Below are 23,338 nucleotides of genomic sequence, written 5' to 3' on the forward strand. Positions count from 1 at the left end.
TCAAGAAATGCATTAGATTTTAATCTTTAATAGTACTGCTGTAGGAATTTACTTTCCTAGACCAAGAATACAATGCTAATTACATAAAAATATACACATATAAAAGTAACTCTCCATTTCCTTGTGGGTCAAAACAATCTAAGTGTACTTCTAGAATAGTCAAGGTTGTTGTCTGAATTACAGTTAAGTCAGTTCTTGGTCATCTTATTAGCACTAATGTTTTAATTTAAAGAAACATTAGACAACAATTACAATTTATAAGTGGAACGTGCCATTACTGAGTAAATAGATTCCTCCAGAGTGAGTGTCCCTTCTCCCACCGACTAATGAGGCAACAATATGCGTTAACTGAATTTTATTAGTAGATGAACTCTTCTGCATACTAATTTGTTTCTCCACCTTTCTCTCTGTGTGTGTGTGTGTGTGTGTGTGTGTGTGTGTGTGTTGGTTAGAATGCACCAACTATCCCTTTAATGCCATCAACAGCAAGATGAGTTTGGCTTGGGCTTTCGGTGCAGATTGACTGTGTCTGTCTGAATCAGGTGTTCTGACCTATCTTCCGTAGCCAGAATTCTTCGAACTGCCTCCTCAAAGGCAGCAGCAACATTGGTGGAATCTTTTGCACTTGTTTCAAAGTAAGGATAGTCGCCGTTGTCCTTGCACCAGGCTTGGGCTTCTTCTGTAGACACCTGCCGTTCTTTTATGTCAGTCTTATTGCCCAAAATCACAAAGGGAAAGCTTTCAGGCTCTTTCACATCTGCGTAATATATGAACTCTTTCTTCCAGTTGCTCAAATTCTGGAAGCTCTGTGAATCATCAACACTAAATGTAAGCAGGCAACAGTCAGAACCTCGGTAAAATGGTGTCCTCAGGCTTCGGAATCGTTCTTGACCAGCTGTGTCCCAAATCTGCATGGTAACAAAATGTCCATCCACCTCCAGATCTTTATTTAAAAATTCCACACCTATTGTGTGGAAGAGCTGGGAATCAAATTTATTGGTTACATATCTGTTCATAAGAGAACTCTTGCCAACTCCACCATCTCCAAGAAGAATTATTTTAAAAAGAGACGATTTTCCTGCCATTATTAATAATGTAAGTTTTGATTTCGAATCCTGTAAATAAAAATAAAAAGGTACCATTACATGCCATTATACTGGTGTGATCCACACAGAGCTCTGACTCCACTTTATAAAGGGACTACTTAAATAATAAGATTAACAACTTCCAACAGCCCTTTAATCCCCAGTTCACTGACTGGAGATATTCCCTTCCCGGCCCTTTCTTTCTTCCTTCCAATATAGGCACTATTGAGTAGGAAAGTCAGAGGTATCCAGAAGCTAAGAAATTAAGAAACTAAGAAATAAAAAAAAAAAAATCAAGCACAGTACAAAGTTCACTATCTTCACTGGGAATTCTATTTTGAGTTGCTCAGATCAGTGTCAGCCACAATGGACTTTCATATAAAAGAGCATATTCTTCTCCAAAGACTCATTTGGGTAGCTCCAACTTTTACCAAATATGTGCCACCCATGCACATTCGTTCTTGTTCTCTATCTCTGTCTCTCTCTCTCTCTGTGTGTGTGGGTGTGGGTGTGGTGGGAGTTTTAGGTCTTTCACCCAAAGCTCCACTGAATTTGCTAGACTAGATGGCCAGCAAGCCAATATCATTGTCACCAGTTCTGGCATTATAAGTGCATTTCCATAGCCAGCAGTTCACACAGGTACTGGGGAGTCCTAACTCAGTTCCTCGTGCTTGCAGAGATTTAGCAAGATTTCCCCTGCCGCCACCTGTATGTTTGCAGTAGAATGAAATCAATCTTAAGTGAAAAGGTACTAATATATTGTGCATACCCTTTAAAGAAGTCCAAGGGCAGGATTTACAAACTTTCCTACGCTATGGGAGCCAGTGTGTACACCTATGACTTCTGGCTAGCTACTTCTGAGTGCTGAACTTGTGGCTAGCTACTTAAGAGCACTGTACCTACCTGACACTTTAACTTTCATTACAAAAAATCCCAAACATACACAAAACTTGCAGGTAAAAAACCTAACCTCATCTTTAATCTATTATCAATCTAAGGTAAATCCTGTTTGCTCTATAACTTCTATTCACCTTTCTATTTTTCTAAATTATCTAAAATGTCAATATTTAAAACAAGCTTCTATTTTACTTACATTACAATTTATGAAAGACAAAGTTTTTTACATCGGCACTGTCTGAGAGATTTTTACATAATGATGGAAATGTCCAACATGGCACTCACTAGCTATATATATGGCCGCTGAGCAGTTGCTAAGGGAGGAACTACATTTAATTATTAATTTAGGTGCTAGGGATTGGGCACTGTATATACAAAGCTTTAAGACATCCTCCACTGAACTATACTGGTCCCATTCATTTAATTTCAGCCAATTTAAATGACCACATTTTAAAAGCCTCTAGCTATACTGAGACAACAGAGGTCTAAGTAAAAATATTCATTAGCTTTATCATCCAAGTGGATATTGTTGACTTCCACAGTGGGAAAATAGTAAAGAAATGAAGAATAATTGCTTTATCTGCTAGAATTTTTATAACCAATGCAATTAACATTATTTGTCTCCTTATGTATGTGAAGGTATCCAGTATTATTGAAAACTTATGAACCATACAAATTCTCCATTTCTACCTATAGGTTCTGGCAAGAACCCACAGCAGTGATAGTGAGAAACCCACAGATAGTGAGAAATCAAGTTAGTAGGAAACAGGATAAAAAATGATAACAATTGGGTGTGGTCTTACATGTCTGTAATCCCCAGCATTCAGGAGATAGTGGCTGTATCAAGAGGCCCTGGCAAGTGACTAAGCCACCGCACCTAGGTTTACGTAAGCACCCTGCAGGATGGTCACACTGCACTGAAATCAGGGAATAATACATTTGTCAGAATGTGCCCCCTATGTGCTGTATTTCAACATAGGGGAATCATCTGAAACTCACCCAAAACTATGAAAATTATTCAATGGTTTCATTCTCCAGGCTACAAGAACAAAACTCAATTATGACTTGGCTATCCCACCACAAATGCTGTGTAACCATTGCCTTTCAAATTTCAACCTACCATTTTGAAGGGAATCTTAAAAGTATAGCATTTACAAGGAGGTGAAACACCCCAGGAAGCTCATTAAGACAAGAAGTAAACAACTCAAAATAGCTTAGGAAGTTCCTGAAGCTAAGCAGATTCACTGGGTCCCTCCATCCCCAAAAGTATATCATTTTACTCTCCTACAAGCCAAGAAGCAAATAAGACTCTCAGACTATCCCAGCTGCCTGGAAGAAGAGACCAATGGTTCTCAAGTTGAGGGTTATAATCCCTTCTGCAGTGGAACTACCCTCTCACAGGGGTCGCCTAAGTCCACCTGCATATCAGACGTGATTCATAACAGCAAAATTAGTTATGAAGTAGCAACTAAATAATTGTATGGTTGGGAGTCACCACAACATGAGGATCTGTACTAAGGGATTACAACATTAGGAAGGTTGACTGACTTAGAAGAAACAAAAGGAGTGGCTAAGCTGCCTAGAAAAGGCTTAAAGACACTGAGCCACCAAGAATAGACACTTCCCAACCAGTTGAGTTGCCTGTAGATTACTGTGCAGTGAGATCCAGGCTTCTCTCTGTGTAGCCCTGGCTGTCCTGGAACTTACTCTGTAGACCAAGCTGACCTCAAACTCAGAAATCTGCCTGCCTCTGCCTCCCAAGTGCTGGGATTAAAGGCGTGCGCCACCACTGCCCGGCTCAGGCTTTCCAAGTTTCACAAGCTGTCATGGATGCACTTTGGACATGCAGCTGTCTTTCAGTCATTTCTGCATGTGTGTGTGTGTATGTGTGTGTGAGTGTGTCTGTGTCTATGTGTGTAAAAACATGTTCTTCTATATATGTACCGTTGCTCCCTCAGCTGCTCAACTGGTACAGCCTCTACTCCCAAACCCAACTCACTGCTGTGCCCTTAAAAGCTCTTCAGCTTGGTCATTGCCTCTACTCGGAACCCCTTCCCATCAACCCCTATTAACCCCCATCATTGTTTTCTTGTCAGTTTTTAACTGACAGAAACACCAAAGTTCCATGATCTGTGTGAGAGGAAAACAGATGTATATAAGTGTAGCCTATCAAATTTATCCTTTTAAGTCAAGTAATATAATTACCTGAACAGACACAAGGCTTCATTATATATTACTGAATTTTAAAGATGTTAAATCAGATTATAAACTAGATCATGACACACATGTCTCCCATATTGTTTTAGAAATTATGAGATACTTTATCTTATCATGGTATTTTGATCTTTTTTTGTCCTAATTTGTGGGTTTTTCTACTTCGTGACATTTTAAAAGAAAATTGACATTTGTGAATTCCACAGACCAGGTAATATTTTTGACATGCACATTTATTGGCTGAGGCCTATTCTTACTTGGAGCATATGGGCTTTTGCTAACGTCATTACCACACATAAGGTTCTAACCTTAGAGTTGTACACAAGTACACATGGTGTTACAAATAATTATATAAACCATCTTAATTCCCAATGAACAGTTACGAGAAGCCAGCTTCATTCAGCCAACTCATTAACATAACCGCAGCATGCTTATAGACATAAAAATGTTTCCTATCTCTTTCTTTAGATATGTGTATGTGACATGTGTGGATGTCCACAGAGGCCTGAAGAAAGCCTTATAGTCACTGGAGCTAGAGTTACAGGCAGTTCTGAGCTGCTTATAACATGGGTGTTCTGGGAATCAAAAACTCTTAACCACTGAGCCCCTCTATTCTTTTCTAAAGGCAGTTCAACCTTTGAGATATCTTTAGCATAAGCTAAAGAAATAAAAAAGCCTATCATATTACTTTTAAAATTCAGCTAAAAATAAATGTGCAAACTCTGACATTCCACAGTTGGCAAGATTATCTAAAAGCAATAATCTTCATCAAGTTCAATACAGTTAAATTCTACAAATAAAAACATCTGAATTTTAAAAAACATAATACAAAGGTCTTGAGTCTTACCTTAGTAGTTCAGTTCAAGCATCATTATCTGCAAAGAAAATCAAAAGGCTCACATTAGTGATGTGCATTTGTTTGGATTTTTCTTCTATGATATTACTGGTTGAACCTAACGCCTTGTGTATGCTAGGCAAGCTCTACCAATGAATCATATAACCCCAGCCCTTTCATTACTTCTAGTTTTGAAATAGGGACTAGGTTGCCAAAGCTGGCCTTGAACGTGCTCTGCAGTCCAGACCAGGCCTTGAATTTTCAATTCTCCTACCTCAATCTCCAAAGTATCTAGGATTACAGGCCTGTGCCTGTTTCGTCATTTTAAGTGTAAAAAGAATTAAATGTTTTTTTTAAAAGCATGCAACTACATCTTTATTTTTAATTTAAAAATGTCTAAGTGCTATTTATGATCTATCTCAGGCTAAAAACAGCCGTTCATCAAATTCTGTATCTTGATCACTTATTTTTCCTTCTTTTTTAACATTCACATACAGGCACAGCTATAAAATTATCTGGGAATTATACTTGACCAAACTTTGGGTGGCTGAGAACCTCGCCCCAGACAATGAACTAAGGATAATACAGAGAAACCAGAGGAACTAAGGGAGAGCGGGCCATCAGAGATCCTAGGAACATGTGCTCCCTGCTGACTCTCATTCATGCTTTTATAAAAGACTTGCCTTTTATAAAAAGAACACCTCCCCGGTTGCTCAGGCCTAAGGCTCTCCCTGCAAATTCTTCTATGCATGAATGAGAGAGTGTCAGCCAGGAAAAGCATGTTCCTAGTACCAACTAAGCCAGGGGCACAGCCCAGGGGTGATGAACTTAATATCCTGAAACTGTATGGGAACAGGATGCACAGCAGTATCTACATCCAAGGGGCTGTTGGAACGACTGCACACAGGTGCTTCACCAGTGCCAGGCTCATTAGAGGAGTGCAGGGACTCTCTGTGGAATGAGAACATGAAGTCTGAAAGGGGCAATATTATAGACAGGTTCTTTAATGGCCTTTTTTTTAATACTTAAATTTCACAAACCTCTAGAAACAGCAAATTATATGCATATCCCTTCATTAAAGAGCCAATTCATCTCCCCCACCCCAAACACACACCCCTTTTGTTTATTTGGGTTTTTTTTGTTTGTTTGTTTTTCGAGACAGGGTTTCTCTGTGTAGCCTTGGCTGTCCTGGAACTCACTCTGTAGACCAGGCTGGCCTNGAACTCAGAAATCCGCCTGCCTCTGCCTCCCGAGTGCTGGGATTAAAGGCATGCACCACCACTGCCCGGCTACACACACACCTTTTAAAACTGTTTTACTATTTGTGTATGTTGGGGGTGGGGAGTGAGTGATGTCAGAGGCCAGAAAATGGAACTGGATCCCACCAACTCCACCAGGCCACAGCAGAATTATAGACAGTCGTGAAGTACCTGACACAGGTGCTAGGAACTGAACTCAGGTCTTCGAGAAGAGCAGCAGTGGCCCTTATACAATGCCCCAACTCTCCAGCAACATCCCCCATCACCCGGTATTTTTGTGAAACTTACATATAGATGTCCTTAACTTACACATTCAATCAATTAAAACAAAGTTTTTTGTTTTTTTTAAAATACTGCACTTAGGATTAAGGATAAAAGAGCAGCAGCTAACAATAATAGAGCCCCGTGACCGACATTTACTCATGTTCCTTATCTGCAGTGGTTTCAATGAGAACGGGCCCCACAGGCTCACAGGTTTGAATGCTTAAGTCCCTGTAGGTACAGCTGCTTGGTAAGGTTTGGGGAGGCATGGCCTTGTGGGAGGAGATATATTACCTAGGATGGGTTTTAAGGTTTCAAAAGCCCAGCCATTTCAGTTAGTGTCTCTGTCTCTCTGTCTCTCTCTCTCTTTCTCTCTGCTTTTGTATCAAGATGTAAGCTCTCAGCTGTTGCTCCAGTGCCATGCCTGCCTGCTGTCATGCTCCCCACCATGATGGTCATGGATTCACCATCTGAAACTGTAAGCAAATCCCCAAATAAGTACTTTCTTTTATAAGTTGTCTTAGTCATGGTGTCTCCTCACAGTAATAAAAGTTATTTAAGACGCAAATTTTCGCCAGGCAGTGGTGGTACATACCTTTAACCCCAGGACTTGGGAGACTATTAATATGGAAAAATACACCAAAGCCCAACTACTGGGGTACTTCAAAACTGCTGGGTTTTTTGTTTGTTTGGTTTTGTTTTTGAGAATTTGCTGTAGTTACTGCATTTATAAAGGAAAGAAGCTAGTGGAAGCAGTAAGCTTTTCGTTTGCTCCCTTTATACAAAGATCTGCAAAAGAACAAGTTAATTCAACAGAACTAAGCTAATCTGCCGACATAAAACATAAAGTATGTCTGTGAGTGCTCTGGGGTTTTCTTGCTGTTGATTTCTATAAGACAGGTCTCAGATAGCACAGGGTGGCATCAAACTCAGTACTTAGCTAAAGATGAGCTTCAAACTCTAAACTTCTTGTCTCTACCTCCTAAATGTCAAGATTATAGATATGCATCTCCATGCCCAGTTTTTTTGTTGTTGGTGGTGGTGGTGGTAGTGGTGGTGGTGGTATTGGTTTTTTCGAGACAGGGTTTCTCTGTGTAGCCCTGGCTGTCCTGGAACTCACTTTGTAGAACAGGCTGGCCTCAAACTCAGAGATCTGTCTGCTTCTGCCTCCAGAGTGCTGGGATCAAAGGCATGCGCCACCACGCCCGGCTCCATACCTAGTTTTATAAGGTGCTGGGAATCAAATCCAGGGCTTCCTGCATGCTAGGAAAGGCTCTACCACATCCCCAACCAATGTGTTGTATTTCAAAAGTATCATGAGCCAAATGTCTGCAGCACTCAGAATCTCCATAGAAGCATCCAGTTTTATAAAATAGGCAAAAGCAGCTTTCCAATGCAGATTTAGATAGCACCTACTATGTGCCACACATTAACAATGCAAACTACACAGTCCTTCCCGGAGGGTAACACTACATAAAGTCACAACTGTAGCAGGTCAAACAAAATGAGAGGCACACAGAACAGAGTATAACTAACTACTCACAGTTGAAAACCCACTTGAAATATTAACACGGCACCCTGTCCACCATTTCCCCCAGTAAGTCAGGGGTACAGTATACAAATGTGAGGTTCCCTTAGTTGGGCCTAGACCTTGCCTGCCAGTATCTCACAGAGCAGTTATGTGATGCCAGCCATCATCAGGACTTTGCATACATCTTCCTACAAACTCAAGCCAGTTTAACTGCTAAGCTTCAGGTAAGGTAAAAAGTATCTTCCAGTACCAGAGGGAAACTAGGCTGTGTTACCCAGTGTTAATGAGAGCCTGCACATCTGTTTCCAGTTATGGTATGTTCCAACCACGTCTCAATTTTAGTGACATGCTGTCCTTAGGAAGCAGCCTTAACCAATATCTGGCTCCAAGGCAGAGGTTACCTGATTCAGGGAAACAGGTTAAGACTGAGAATAGAAAGATACAATGGACCAACACACTCCAAGGCTCTGCCATGGAATGCTGATGCTGGTACAAACTGGGAGACCCCGAGACAGATGAAGAATTAAGTTTACTAGGAAACAGGGACTGGAGATAGGGAATCATATGTAGTCAGGGTCTTCAAAAGCCACTGGAAGGATTTCTGCCTACACCCTAGGATTGAAGAAAGCCACTAGGACACCTTCAGCAGTAGAAGCCTCAGTGAGATAGAGCCCAGAAAAGTAATTGGCTACCACAGAAACCATGAGTTGAAAAAGATCACAAGTAGAGGTAGAATGGATACCTTATGATCTCTGTCACACTGCCAATGGTGTCAGCTGATCTTAGGTACCGAAACTGAGTTGGTTGTGTCTTGCTTGATTCTCCAGTAAGATGGTTACCATCAGACTTGCAGTTTTTTGTTGCTTGTACCCATCCCCACCCCTTTGATTGGTATCTGGCGAACTAACTCTGAAACCCACTAGCAATGCAGCTAGACCTCACCCCTCTCCAATACTTCCAATTCTAACTAAACCACTTAAGCCATGCTCCTAACACTTGCAATCCAGGCTTTACTACTCAACATGTCTACCATGTCTTCTAATAAAAATGCTAATTTAAAACATTCACTATTCACAAACATGTAGTATACACTTATAAGGATCTTCCATATTTTTCTTGATTGTCAACTTCAGTCCAAAAAAAAAAAAAAATCTAAAACCAACTTCTCCCAAAATGAAGAAAAATGATTTTGTAAGACAGGGTTTCTCTGTGTAGCCTTGGCTGTCCTGGAACTCTGTGGATCAGGTTGGCCTCAAACTCACAGAGATCTACCTGCCTCTGCTTCCCAAGTGCTGGCATATGTCACCACTGCCCTGAAAATTTTTGTTAAAAAAAAATAAGTAAAGAAAAAGTTGAGCTGAGCAAGTGGCAATTACTTAGTGCCTAGGGAGGTTGGAGAGAGGGCTCAGCAGTTAGCAGCACATCCTGCTAGCCACCTCCCAAGGCTGGCCCAAGATCTGTACGACTCACCACTAACTCCCACCCGAAGCTATCTGGGCCTTCAATGGATCCCCCATCTCTACATGGGCTTAACCTTGGTCCAAGAGGCACCGTCCCACAATGGTACAAGGCAGCCATCAGAGCCCCAGCTCAATCACCTTATACTCTTGCCTTCGCTCATTTCCATCTGCTTACATGCTCCAAGTTGCATGTGCCTACCTGTATACCTGTTACAGTGTGAACTCCCTGGGAGGAACACAACACCTATGTCATCCAGTCATGTGGTGGCTAGTTTTATCAACCGGACATAAGCTAGAGTCATTTTCAAAGAGGGAAACCTCAAATGACAAAATGATCCCTCTTAGATTGGCCTTATGGGCAAGCTTGGTGTGTTTTCTTGATTGATGATTGACGTGGGAGAACCCAGCTCACTGTAGGCTGTGCAACCCTTGTGCTGGTGGTCCTGGGTAAGTAGGCTGAGCAAGCCATGAGATGTAAGTTTTTGCATCAGCTCCTGTCCCCAGGTTCCTGCCCCGACTCCCTTCAGCAAACTCCCTTCAGCAGACTTGTAAACGGAAGTGACTCCACGGAGAATTAATCTGGTATGGATGCAGATGGGGAAATAGGCAGTGATGGGTAGAGTAAGTTTTCAACCCAAGTTGTTTATGGTCATGGTATTTTATCACAGCAATAGAAACCCCAAGATGACAATTCATATGTCCTATTTTTGTCTGCCAAGTTGAGTAAAATGCTCTGCACAAGGTAAAATGCAAATAAATGCTAAAATAAAGCATTCCCCATTATTTTTGTAATTCTATTAGTCTATTTCTATCTATACTTATCATGTAAACTCTTACTATTTTTGATATCCATTAAAATATGTGGGAAAATGATTCTCGTAATTCTAATGAGAATTAGTACTACTGACTGAAATTAACAAGGAGTGGGCATGTCCAGGCTTAAAAACTAGCACATTCCTTTAGTAAGATAGATACTAGAGGGTGAGCAGGCTCCCTTCGGTAAGCCACCTCCTCAAACCTTCAGAAACACATACTCCAGCCTGTTCCCTTACAACTTCTCACCCCTGAAATGTTTAATTGAACTTATCACTCCTGATTTAAATTTAGGAAGGTTCTTTTCCCTCCCCAAATTCACAAGTCCTTTTGCGTTCATTCACCCTGAATGTCCTAATTAGAGGCATAGCTATCATTTCAATTAATTGTATAGCTTAAGAAGTAAGCTTTAGACGGGACAGGGGTAGCACATGCCTATAAATCCCTATACTCAGGAGGTAGACAGGTAGATCACAAGTTCAAGGCCAGCCTGGGTTACAATAGTGAGGTCTAATGGGGAGAGGGGGAGGGGAGAGGGGGAGGGTTTGAAGGGAGAAGGCAGGAGAAGTAGAGGAGGGGAGGGAGAGGAGAGAGAAATGGGAGAGAAAGGGGAAGGGGAAATGGAAAGGTGAGGAGAGGGGAGAGAAAGAAGGGGAGGGAAGGGGGAAGGAGGGGAGTCGAGAGGGGGAAGATAGAATAAAAAGAAGGGGAAGAGGGGAGGGGAGAGAAAGAGGTGAGGGGAGTGGAGAGGCCAGGAGAAGGAGAGGAGGAGAAGGGGGAGAGAAAGGGGTGGGAAAGAGAGGGGGAAGGGGAGGGGAGGAGAGAAAGAAGGGGAGGAGAGGGGAGGAGGAGAGAAAGGATAAAAGAAGGGGGAGGGGAGGAGAGGGGGAAGGAAGAAATGAATGGGAATCTAATGGGTGCTAGCTCTATAGGAAAAAAGTAACAAAGCCACCACAAACAAACTAAAACTAAGGAAAATACCACAACTGGCCAACTTGGAGGCTCAAGACTGACTAGGTGAAACAGACTACCTACCTAGTACTAAGTACTTAGTCGTAGCAGTACTAAATAATGCCTCACAGACAGAAAAGGTAAAACAACAAAAAGCCCTAACTAAGCCAAACCAAACTATCACGGACAAGGCACACACTCTAGTCAAGTAACTCACTTCAAGTACTCTTTCTGGAAAACGAAGCATCCAATTTGATTGAAAAATTAGTTTTTCATGAAAAAGAACATAGTAGTTAGGTATAGTAGGACAAAAGAGTCAACTAAGCAACTAAATAGTAGATAATTCAGAGCTTTGTGTGTTGCTAGAAATGCTCTGTGAAGCACATGTGGCCAATGAACATCTGAAATGTGGTTAGTCTGCTTAACTGAATTTTTATTTGAACTTCGTGTGAATTAAAGCATTTCATAACACTAATGGCTACTGTACCAGACAATGGAGGTCTACAGCACGCTGAATGAACATGAGGCCTGTAACCCTCTAGAATCCCAAGTAGGCTCGGATGAGTCTAACAGTTTAACAGGAACCTGTATGTGTGAGCTTCATACTGGAAAGATTAGAAGCACTTTTACCAGATTTGTGTCTGGTGCATGTGTATGCATGTATGTATGTATGTATGCACGCATATGTGCAGGCACAGAACAATCTTGGATGACATATACCTCTTGTGAGACAGGGTCTTCTCAATGGCCTAAAGCCAACCAGTCTGGCTGGCCAGAGAGCCCCAGGGATCCTCCTATCTCTACCTCCCTAGTGTTGGGATTACAAATGCCTGGCAGTTTTGGATTACCAAACCTGGCATTTTTGACTAAGTTTGAGAATCAAACTCAGGTCCTCATGCTTGTAAGGTAAGCACTTTACCAAGAGAGCTCTCTCTCCAGCCTCAGGTTTCACTAGGTTCCTTTCAATCCTTATATCACATGCATGTATCACTTTGATCATACCCCACACGCACCTGATGGCCTCTCTTCTCTGCCTCCTCTTCTTTCCTTCCTTCCTTTCTGAAGCCTACTTCATTTAATCAGTATTGCCTACATGAGCATGGATAGGTTATTTACTTAGGGAAGGATAACTTACTAGTAAAATATGGCTCTCCTTCCTCCAGCAACCATTAACTACCTAAGCTCTTCAGCTTGGGGGTGGAGAGAGGTAGGTGCTGAGTCCCTTCCCCATCTAAGATGGAATGTTGATGGCCTCAGTCTTATGCCTGTCATGTGCAAGTAACCAACTGCTGTCATCAGTCTTTTTGTTTGTTTGTTTGCTTGCTCTTTCTCAAGACAGTTTCCCTGGCTGTCCTGGAACTTGCCCTGTAGAACAACAGGCTGGCCTTAAACTCAGATATCTGTCTGCCTGCGCCTCCCTGAGTGCTGGGATTAAAGGCTTGTCATTGTCTCAGAAGATTTTAGAAGTCCCTCAAAAATGATCAACGAAGCTGGGCATGGTAATATACATATCGGGAGGCAGAGGCAAGACACACCTCTGTGAGTTTGGGGCTAGCCTGGTCAACACAGAATTTCAGGAGAGCCCAGGTTTCATAGTGAGACTCAGCTTTAATTTTTTTTTTTAATTAAAAAAAAATCGATGACTTTGTCATTTCTACATCACATGTGATCACTTTATGTGTCCCCTAACACCTTTCTGACTTTTCATCTTTATTCAGTACCACTATTTCCTCCTTCTCCCATCACTCAGGAGTCTTTAAAGTTTGGCCATAAACTGTGATACATACATAGTTCAGTGAACACCTCTACTCATGAGAAACCGCTGAAGTGGGGATATAAAGTTTTGTCCTTTGTGAGGTGCAAGCATAAATCTACCTGTAAAGGGCACTTAATCTGCAGTTTTTAATTTGCAGTACTTTCTTTTTAAGACAGGGTGTCACTATGTAGCTTTGGTTGGCATAGAACTGTAGACCAGGCTGATCTGAAACAGAGCTTTGCCTACCTCTGCCTCCCATGTCTTGGAATAAAAGAATTAATGTAAACTAAACTAACTGAAGAAGCTGTAAGCAAAAAACAATTGTCATGCTCTGTCTGAAATAAGCACTAAGCTCTGCCAGACCCTCATCTAACTTTGTGTTATGGACTTTGATTTTGCCTTCTAAAACACTGTACCTGAGCTTTGACACCGAGAGACTTAGAGCATGAGCCCACTCTTGGTCACTGACTAATGATATATAATAGAGGGGCAGGGAAAGGGCAGTTGTTTTAAGACTCAATTATATTAGAGGCTTGGCAATTCCATCCTACATAGAGAGAGGTTGTCACCAATCCAATGGCAGACACTGCAAGTAGCGCTTCACAAAGTTCTCTTTACTGGATGCAAGTGACACCTGTCCATAAGCAGCACCCCAGTTTAGTCTTACTGAGATGTTGGGTTGCATTCTTCTCACAGGAAAACCTGGACTTACTTTACCCTTCACTGCCAATTCCCCCATCTGCCTCCATGCCAGACTTAACTCTCTAGAGTTATACTCCTCCATTCCCTGAAACATCAGCAGGTCATCAAAATGACCACTAGCCAATCCAGTATCTTCTCCCTGCTCACATGAGAGCCTTCAGGTATACAGAAACCTAAAGTGATGAACAGAAAGAATGAAGGTTTTGGTTTTCTGTTGTTGTTGTTTTTTTTTTTTTAATCTGACCAGTCCCTCCATCTGTGGCAATAATAGCAAATTCCTTGAAGATGTACATGCCACAGAACTGCAGAAGCATAATCACATATTATAGAAAACAACTAAGAAAATGGAGGCCCTCTTACCAAAGTATCTTTCTAGTACCACACATTTGCCCAGAGGCAAGGTGGGATCCTTCAAGTCTTAGGACTAAGTCCCCATTATTACAGCAATGAGGCTTATATTACAGGACAAGAAATAACCCCTCTCCCTCTTGAAAATATTCCCTAAAATAGTCCATAAGACTACCGACAGCAGGCTCATCTTTCTCTCACACATCCTCATCTTTCTTCAGCCAGGTGGCCCCCTTTCCTAACAATCCCTCAAAGAAGGTAATCTCCTGAGGTTGTAGTCCATACCTCTTCTCACTGGCTATAAATACCAGCAATTCCTTAAAGTCCACCTTCATCTGCTCACACCTCAGGGCCACACAAGAATTTCCAACCCCTTTATAATGACAATATTCAAATTCAGTTTATCAAAGAATGTTCTGTATCCTTCCAATACCCCTCTCTCCTGTCTTATATCTGATTCGAGCATACAAAGAATTATGTCTATTTCCTTCCCAACCCATTGCCACTGTCTTATTGAGTCAAATATCAAGTGCTACAGCTCTATCTTAACAGTTGCTGCTTACTAGAACATCTAGTAAGTATCTGTCTTAGTTTCTTTTTGTGTTGTTGTGATAAACACTCTGACAAATGAACTTAAGGGAAAAAGACCTTACAAATTACAAATTGACAAGGGGAGACAAAGGATACAGCTCACCACCACAGTGGGGGAGTCAAGGCAACAAAAACCTGAAAAGGCTGGTCAGATTGTATCATAATCAGGAGCAAAAGATCCCCTTTCTCCATTCATTCAGTTCAGGATCCCAACCAGAAAATAAATCAATAAATAAATGGAGCTACTCACAGTGGGGCAGGGGACCCCTCCCACCTTAGTTATGCAGAAATGTCCAGAAGCCCATTTCTTAAATGATTCTACATTCTATCAACTTGACAACACTAAAACCACCAGCAGATCAGACACTATCCCCCATGCTTCAGAGCTCAACAGATGAAAGATAACAAAGATTAAATACCATCCCCAGGCCTAAATAAACATGGAAAGTCAAAAGTCTCACTCCCACCAAGTAACAAAAAAATCAAAAAAGGTACAAAACCAGAAAAGACACACACACACACACACACACACACAAAACCCTATTTTAAATGCAAATCAGCACCAAAGCTCGCCAGTCATAGTGGTGCACACCTTTTCCTAGCAATCTCTGTGATGTGAGTTCAAGGCCATCCTGGTCTACAAAGCAAGAACAGTCAGAGCTCTGTTACACAGAGAAACCCTATCTCAAAAGTAACAACAACAACAACAACAACAAAATTTAGAAACTATAAAGATATCACTATAGTTGTAACACTGTGAAACTCAAGAAGAAATGTCTAACAAGGAAACTTGGCCACAGAACTGAACAAGCCCTGCCTAGCAATCCAGCACTTTTTCCAACCACCAAGACAGATAAAGGCTAACAGTTGGAACACTCTGGGAAAGAAAAGCCGCCCTCCTACCGCAGCACACTTACTTCCTGAACAAGTGCATATAGTAAGAAATGGGGAGAAGAGGTAGCAAAGTAGGGATGGAGAGCCTGTGCAGCCTCTGCTCCCAGCTCAGCAACCAAGTATCAGCAATCCCCAACTGCAAGCCCAGGGGAAAGTTCACAGACTTACTTACAGGGAGTGGTGGGGAACTAAAACCAACAGTAAGGCCTTGTTTCCTTACCACTGAACTCTTAACTCTATAAACACTAATGGAAAACACCTTCGAATCCTATGGTTCAGAAAGTATGTGGCTAGAGCAGGCTACTTAAAATGTTTAAAGGGAACAGAGATGCTGGCATCTGTATGGTAGCATGCTCAAAGGAGTTCACAATTTCAACCCTGCTGCATCGCACACATTCCTTCTGGTGACTTAACTTTCTAAAGCTCAGTTTGCCCTAGATCACAGAGGAAAAATTAAATGCAGAGTTTAAGGATGCCAGCTGTCTGCTCCTCCAAAACAACTATTTTTTCAAACTGTATTTAAGACTGGCCTTTTTGGACCTGTTAGAATCATCCAACAGTCCTATCTGTTAAGCGTTCTCCTCAGTGAGATGTTGAAATAAATGTGAGGCATTTTCACATTTTGCTAACTCTGCTAACACAGCTGCTTCTGAGAGACAGCCTCCTAAAGGCTATCCTAACCTCTGTACCCGACACCTAATCCAAACCACCAGAACCTGAGCCCTTATATACGGTTCTGCTACCCTTTCTTTACTCTTTAGATTTAAAACAAAAAATTGGTCATGGAATCAATGTGTGGAGTCCTTCCACACTGTCCTCATCCCCCATCAACACAATGGCAACCACGATGCCTTCACCTCAGGAAAAGTGAACTCCTGTCCATGGAGTATGAAGCCAGGCCTGCCTGCTTCACTTGTACACATTTTCTGAAACACACTCCCTCCACCTCATATAGCCCTGACTTGACAACCAGACTACATCTCCATGTCTTGTCTGTGTTTCCAACGCAACTGACATTCTACAGCTTGAAATTATCACGGTCAAAAATTAACAAAATGTAAGGCCGGGTGTGGTGGCGCATGCCTTTAATCCCAGCACTCGGGAGGCAGAGGCAGGCGGATTTCTGAGTTCGAGGCCAGCCTGGTCTACAAAGTGAGTTCCAGGACAGCCAGGGCTATACAGAGAAACCCTGTCTCGAAAAAAACCAAAAAAAAAAAAAAAAAAAAAAAAAAAAAAAAAAAAAAAAAAAACAAAAAAGAAAAAAAAAAAAAAAAAAAAAAAAAAAAAAAAAAAACCAAAATGTAATGGAAAAATCCAGAATGTGGAAATAACCAGAACACAACACAGTATGTACAGTACCAAGAGTCACCTTAGTAAACAGATTTTTCCTCCAAGTTATCTAACCAGCCAAGCCACCCTGAAGCAAAGCAGGTTTGGGATTGCCACAGGCCTGACACCCAACCACACCTACAGACATACCTAGTTGGCTCCAGGTGTCCGGCCTCAGTACCTGACCTTTCATTTGCTTCCAGATTTCCCACCAAACTCCCTGAGGCATTTTCTGACTTCAGCTCCTCCTTTCCCATCAACCCTTTAATACATGGCCTCTGTGGATGGCCTGGTAGTCACAAACCCTATTTTCTTATACTATCTAGCTTTTATTATCTACTCAGCTTTCAACTTAGCCTCATTGGGCACCACTTCTAATTGGCTTATTTCCTCCTGCTGCTTAACCAACAAACTGCGCAGGGCAGAATTACGTGGCAGTTAATGATTTGCTGTCTCACCCGATACATATACTCTTGCAGACATTAAGTAGTGTATCTTTCTACAAAGAAAGAAATGTGGTGACCTAACTATACTAGAGCAGCAAGACAAGTAATGACTGACAAGACTCCGTGGCACCAAGTCCTCATGACCTTTGGAGGTGGTGGGGAGGGGTGTCACAAATAACAAAAAAAAAACCATACCTTTGTTAGACTTCATGTGCTAGCAATCTGGTATGATACGAAATTCAGCATCCAGTGTCCCCACCACCACACACACTATACAACAGAGCATCTGGTAAGAGGTAGAGAAATCTATATTCATTAGCAAAGAACAACACTGTGTAGTGGCAGGGTCAAAATCCAAAGACACAGAGCCAGGGAGATGGCTCCATGGATAAGAAAGTTTGCTTTTCAGGCAAAAAGACCCTGAGTTTGAATCCCCAGAACTGACAAGAAAAAGCTAGATATAGTCCCAGAAACACCGGTCACTCCAGCAATTTAGCAGAGAATGGAGATGGGAGGATTGCTACAGCTTATTGACCACCAGCCTAGCTCCAGGTTCAGTGAGAAACTGTCTCAAGGCAATACAGGTGGAATATAGAACTGGACACTCCCCATCCTGTGTATTGGCCTCTAAATACACATGTGCATATATATATATATATATATATATATATATATATATATATGTATATATATATACACACACACACACATATACCTTACACAATATAATCACACCCACAAACAAACCAACCTACTGACTATGCGAATTTTCCCAGGAAATCCTGAGGAGCTTCAACACTTTTTGATAACACACACCCATCCCCCATGCCAAACGCTCACCTACCAGTAATAACTGACACCTGGTCTCAGACAAGCATGGTAAAAAGAGGCTGAAAAACACCAAAACGAAAATTACATAGGCTGGAGAAATGGCTCAAGAGTCAAGAGCACTGGCAGAAGGACTGAGTTGGATTATGAATTGTAGGCCAGCCTCCTGGTCTACAGGCAGCTGAAACCACAGTGAGACCCTATTATATTAATATATTATATTTAAAAACTTGACCAGGCAGTGGTGACATATGCCTTTAATCCCAGCACTCAGGAGGCAGAGGCAAGAAGATCTCAGGGAGTTTGAGGTCAGCCTAGTCTAGAGTGATTTCCAGAACTGCCAGGGCCACAACAGAGAAAACCTGTTTCGGAAAAAACAAAATAAAGAAATAGATGTTGCCGGGCGTGGTGGCGCACGCCTTTAATCCCAGCACTCCGGAGGCAGAGGCAGGCGGATTTCTGAGTTCGAGGCCAGCCTGGTCTACAAAGTGAGTTCCAGGACAGCCAGGGCTATACAGAGAAACCCTGTCTCAAAAAACCAAAAAAAAAAAAAAAAAAAAAAGAAATAAATGTAGATAAATAAAAAGGCACACATGCCTAATTCAACTTACTACAAAGCTTTAACGAACCCAACAACTGTTCTTCACCCCACCTAAGTGTGTCCAGAAAAAAAAAATGTCATGACACATGTACTTCTGTGCTGTGTGAGGATGTGTTCTTTCCTTAAATGACACCTGACCTCTGCTGCCAAGTAGTCCAAACAAATTGTGTTCTAGGACCATGTAAGAACCTGGTCTTATGATTTCGACTAGACTGCCACCTTCAAAGAAGTAGCGGCAGCTTCGGGGCAGCAGCTCTGTACCAGTGCCCCACGAAAACAACCTGTGGATGAGAAGGAAAAGACAAACTTCCTAAGTCAACTGCAGAGCTGCCTAGTAGCTCAAAAGGTTTTGTCATTTTTGTCTTTAAAATATATATATATCTGAAACTGTGTGTGGTAGCACATCCCTGTAACCCCAGAATCAGGAATTCAATGCCAGCCTTTTTTCATAGCAGCAATGCTGACGCAAGCTTTAAAAAAAATAGATTCTGTTACCAGGTATTCATAAACCTTAGAGAATGTACCCCCAGCAAGCTTTTAAAATAATAAAAATGCTATCTTAAACAGTAAAATGACATTGCACTTAAAGAACTACAGAAGCCCAGTGGGACCTGGAATATGAACCAAAAATGCCTTTTGTCCAAATTTTTTCAAATATCCCCTGAGAGGATAAAATTGCCTCCCAGTGCAAAACTACTACTCCAAAAAGCCCACAAACGTGTTTGAATTTCAACACTGCTCCCTCACTCCCTAGGTGACCTTGGAAACGAAATCTAACCCTCCCGGGTACCAGCAAATTTCTCATCTGTAACAGAACCACTGCTTTGGAAACACCAGGAAAAATGAAAGGGTGCACAGAGTACTGACTCAAAAAGAATCAGCTCATGTGAGCCGGAGTAGGGCTTCCCAATTGGGAAAAAACCTGAAGGAGGTTAGGAAAAAGAAATTAGAACTTGAGGCCTTCAAAGTACTATAGGATAAAATGGAAGTAGTTGGGACAGGGGAAATGTAAAAGGATCAGGCTAGAAAAGAGAGACCACCACCAATGGTATTTTCCTACTCTCCAACAATAATGCTCTGATTTTTGCTTGTCTACTTTAACCTTCCAGAAAATAAAACACAAATATCCTTAAATTCCCCCAATGTTCTAAATAAGTAAGCCTCCAAACCATAAATGTTTCAGTACAGCAAAACACTGCAAAGCACATGAAGAACCCCAAAAGCAAGAAGACACTGCCATGCACGACATGAAAATACGACACTCGTATGTGTTAAGTTACTTGGAGCGCTACACAAGTAGTGATAACTTTGATCTAAGATTATAAAAGACAAAATAAAAGCAGGGTATTTAAATCCCTTAGCTGAGACAGGAGTTGGGAATTTTGCACAGGGGTACAGCTCTTTCTTAGCAAGCACAAGACCCTAGGTTTGGGCTCCAGCAATGGAAGAAAAAGAATGAAAAGAAAAAGGTAAATAGTCCTTAGTTGAAAGCCCTGGGTTTCCTTCAATTCTAGTTGAGATTTCAGGCAGTGTAGGGATTTTCCATTGCAGTGGTGCTAGCAAGGAAAAAGACAAAACTTGTACCAGCAAAACAAAACAAAAACCAAATTCAGTCTGTTGATTTTATGAGGACGCTGTGAAAAGACTGGTCACGTGCCAATTTGGAAACTTGCAGAAGTTATTCCTCAAAAGTAGTATGATCACGGGATGTGTCATCATTTACAAAACAAAACAGAACCATAATACGTTCACCAACCATTTGGTCAGTACTTAAAAGTCTCCTCTGGTCTTTTCACTAAGATGGAAGGAAGAAAGGAACGCGATTTTGAAACCTCAGCCAAGATCTGATATCTGACGATCTTCCCAACCGCCTACATGGTCTTTGCCCTGGCTTTATCTTCCAAGCTCTCTCACCTGAGTGGGTCAAAGGGTAGTATGTCAGAGGTCGCCAAACTCAAATAACACAAGCTTGCTTTCCCCAGCATTAGTCAGTCACTGTGGCGCAAGGTTTGGTCTCGAGTATGTGGGTGTCCCCGTGTGGTTACGGGAAAGACTAATGTGTAAGTGTGTACCCAGGTAATTTCATTGGTCCCGTGAGCATCATTCCACCATCCTATTCCCACGTATTTGGGGTATATTTCTTTCCTGAGATGATGTTTTAGGAAGGGATATCTCTTCCTCCCTAGTAGGCCGACCGGTCGGTCTGCGTGTATGTGTTTGTGTGCGTGCGCGCGTGTATGTCCCGAGTGGTTGGGTGTGTGCTCTTCTTCCCGTGCTTGAATGTGAAAACCCGTCTTTCTTCCTACGTCAGTCATCAGGAGACTTGGGGACAAGCTACCCTTGTTGCCCAGCAATCTACTGACCCGCGCCAATTTGGCTCGCCCGCCCGCCCGCCGCCCCGGCGGCCCTCCGCTCCAGCAGCTCAGCTCCGGCTACGCGCGCTCTTAACCAGCTCTGGCCGGACCTCAAATGGAAGGATGACCCCCGCTCACCTTGCAGACACACACTGGACGTCCTGGGGGCGGCTCGCCAACACGCCTGGATGCAACCAGGGCAAGAAGAAGGCCAGAGACTCCGGAACGTCGAGAACGCTTCCAAGAGGGAACGACTTGGGCAGAAGGACCAATATGGCGGGCGGCCGGGGCGGGGCCAAGACGAAGGGGCGAGGCCTTGACAGTGGGGCGACGGGGCGGGGCCTGAGGCTGTGAGGCAGGGTCTGGAGTGGTAAAGCAAGACCCGGCTCAGGGGCGGGGCCTAAGTCTTTAGGGCGGGGCCAGGAGCTGCGGGGAGGGGCCTGTGGCCGTAGCACCAGGCCTGGAGCTGTAGGTCGGGGTCTTTCCTGTGGGCGTGGCCTGTGACTGTGAGCCCAACCGCTAAGGCTAAGATCCTAGTCTGGATGGCAGGAATTAGGCCCAAGGAAGACTGAGCCAGGAAGCCTGGAATCTGCTCTCCCCACAGACTGCTTTGCAAGATCACAGTTTTCCTTTGTGCTAGCTGCTGCTCTGGTCTTCCCACCTGCGTTTCTTCTAACAGTGGTCACGAAATAATAAGTTATTCATAAAGTTTAAAGTAGAGAACATATGAGTACTATGACATAACAGTATTGCACCATTAAAAAAAAAAAAAAAAGCGGGCGGTGGTGGCGCACGCCTTTAGTCCCAGCACTTGGGAGGCAGAGGCAGGCAGATTCCTGAGTTTAAAGCCAGCCTGGTCTACAGAGTGAGTTCCAGGATAGCCAAGGCTACACGGAGAAACCCTGTGTCGAAAAACAAACAAAACAATAATAATAATGGCAAATGGCAAAATGTAGGGTTAGAGGTGTTTGTATTCCTTTGCTTTATAAGAGGAATTGAGTGCATAGGTGGTAAAAATAAAAGTCCCTGGAAGAAAGATTCTTAGCTCCCCATAAATATATAGATTATGTTTAGTTTCTAAGAGAAGACATTCACTTTCATGATCCACAACAATTTACATAATGTCTGCCTCTTTGTGGAGTCATTTTCAAGTAATAACCTTTCATCAGGCGCCAGAAAGATTACAGTTAGCAAAGTTTCTCACAAGTATGATCTTAGAATAATTATGAAAATAAGGCACATAATAAATACTGAGTTCCAGTTTGAATTTCAACATTTTTTTCTTATAAAAAGGAATCTATTTTTATATGTGCAGAATATTTCCGCCACGGACATCTGAGTAAAGGTTTAACGATATACAAATCAGTTGCATATGGAAAAGTGAGCTGGGATACAAGTCAAGGTCGAGTGCTTGTCCACCATTCATGAAATCATGGGTTCCAACCCCGNCATCACAGAAGCCTAGNGTTCTAGAAGCAGAGACAGGAGCTCAAGATCCTCATGGCACATAGGGAGTAGGTACATAGGATATATGAGACCTTCTCTAAGGGAAAAAATGACTATGCTTTTCACATACAAGGAAAAACAGAATGAAATAGTACACAATGTATCCATTAACTGACATTTAAATCATCGAAATGTTGATATTTTCTCTAACCCATTATCAATGTGAAATCTCAGTAATGTATATGTTTTATAAGTAATCTATTAGTAATTATATTATTAAATAATAATATGTTGAAAAGTTACATATAAAAAATGATTTCTCAAACCAGGTGTGGTGGTGTCTTTAATCCGGGCACTCAGGAGGCAGAGGCAGGCAGATCTCTGTGAGTTCAAGGTCAGCCTGATCTACAAAGTGAGTTTCAGGACAGCCAGGACTGTTTTACACACACACACACACACACACACACACACACACACACACACAGTCTCAGAAAAACCAAAACAAGCCAAAACAATCCTCATCTAAATCAGATCTTTTTCTTTTATTGAAAACATTTTTTCTCAAATAGGGTATCCCTCCATCTACACCAAGTTCCTCCCCACATCCCTCCATCCATATACATCCCCTTTCTGTCTCTCAGTAGGAAACAAATAGGCTTCTAATGGATAATAAACTAAAATATCAAACAAAAAAAGTAAATACGTTGGAATAGGGTAAAACAACCAGAGTTCCCTAG

The 23,338-nt window shown here is 42.1% G+C and overlaps 1 protein-coding gene across 1 annotated transcript; it reads right to left on the bottom strand.

Annotated features, from left to right (window-relative positions):
* Rab9a (RAB9A, member RAS oncogene family) lies at nucleotides 1-21,621 on the bottom strand. Its single transcript, XM_021153408.1, has 3 exons — nucleotides 21,294-21,621; nucleotides 5,044-5,071; nucleotides 1-1,115 (listed from the first exon to the last, which is right to left on the bottom strand). The coding sequence occupies exon 3, from the start codon at nucleotides 1,083-1,085 to the stop codon at nucleotides 480-482; it is 606 nt and encodes a 201-aa protein (XP_021009067.1). The 5' UTR covers nucleotides 1,086-1,115; nucleotides 5,044-5,071; nucleotides 21,294-21,621; the 3' UTR covers nucleotides 1-479.
* Between the last annotated feature and the right edge of the window lie 1,717 nt (nucleotides 21,622-23,338).

The sequence above is a fragment of the Mus caroli genome, chromosome X (genome assembly GCF_900094665.2).
Source record: "Mus caroli chromosome X, CAROLI_EIJ_v1.1, whole genome shotgun sequence".
Taxonomy (NCBI): Eukaryota; Metazoa; Chordata; class Mammalia; order Rodentia; family Muridae; genus Mus; species Mus caroli.

Bases quoted from the DNA above. Each gene is read 5' to 3' on its own strand.
- Rab9a (XM_021153408.1), bottom strand. From the start codon at position 1,085: ATGGCAGGAAAATCGTCTCTTTTTAAAATAATTCTTCTTGGAGATGGT.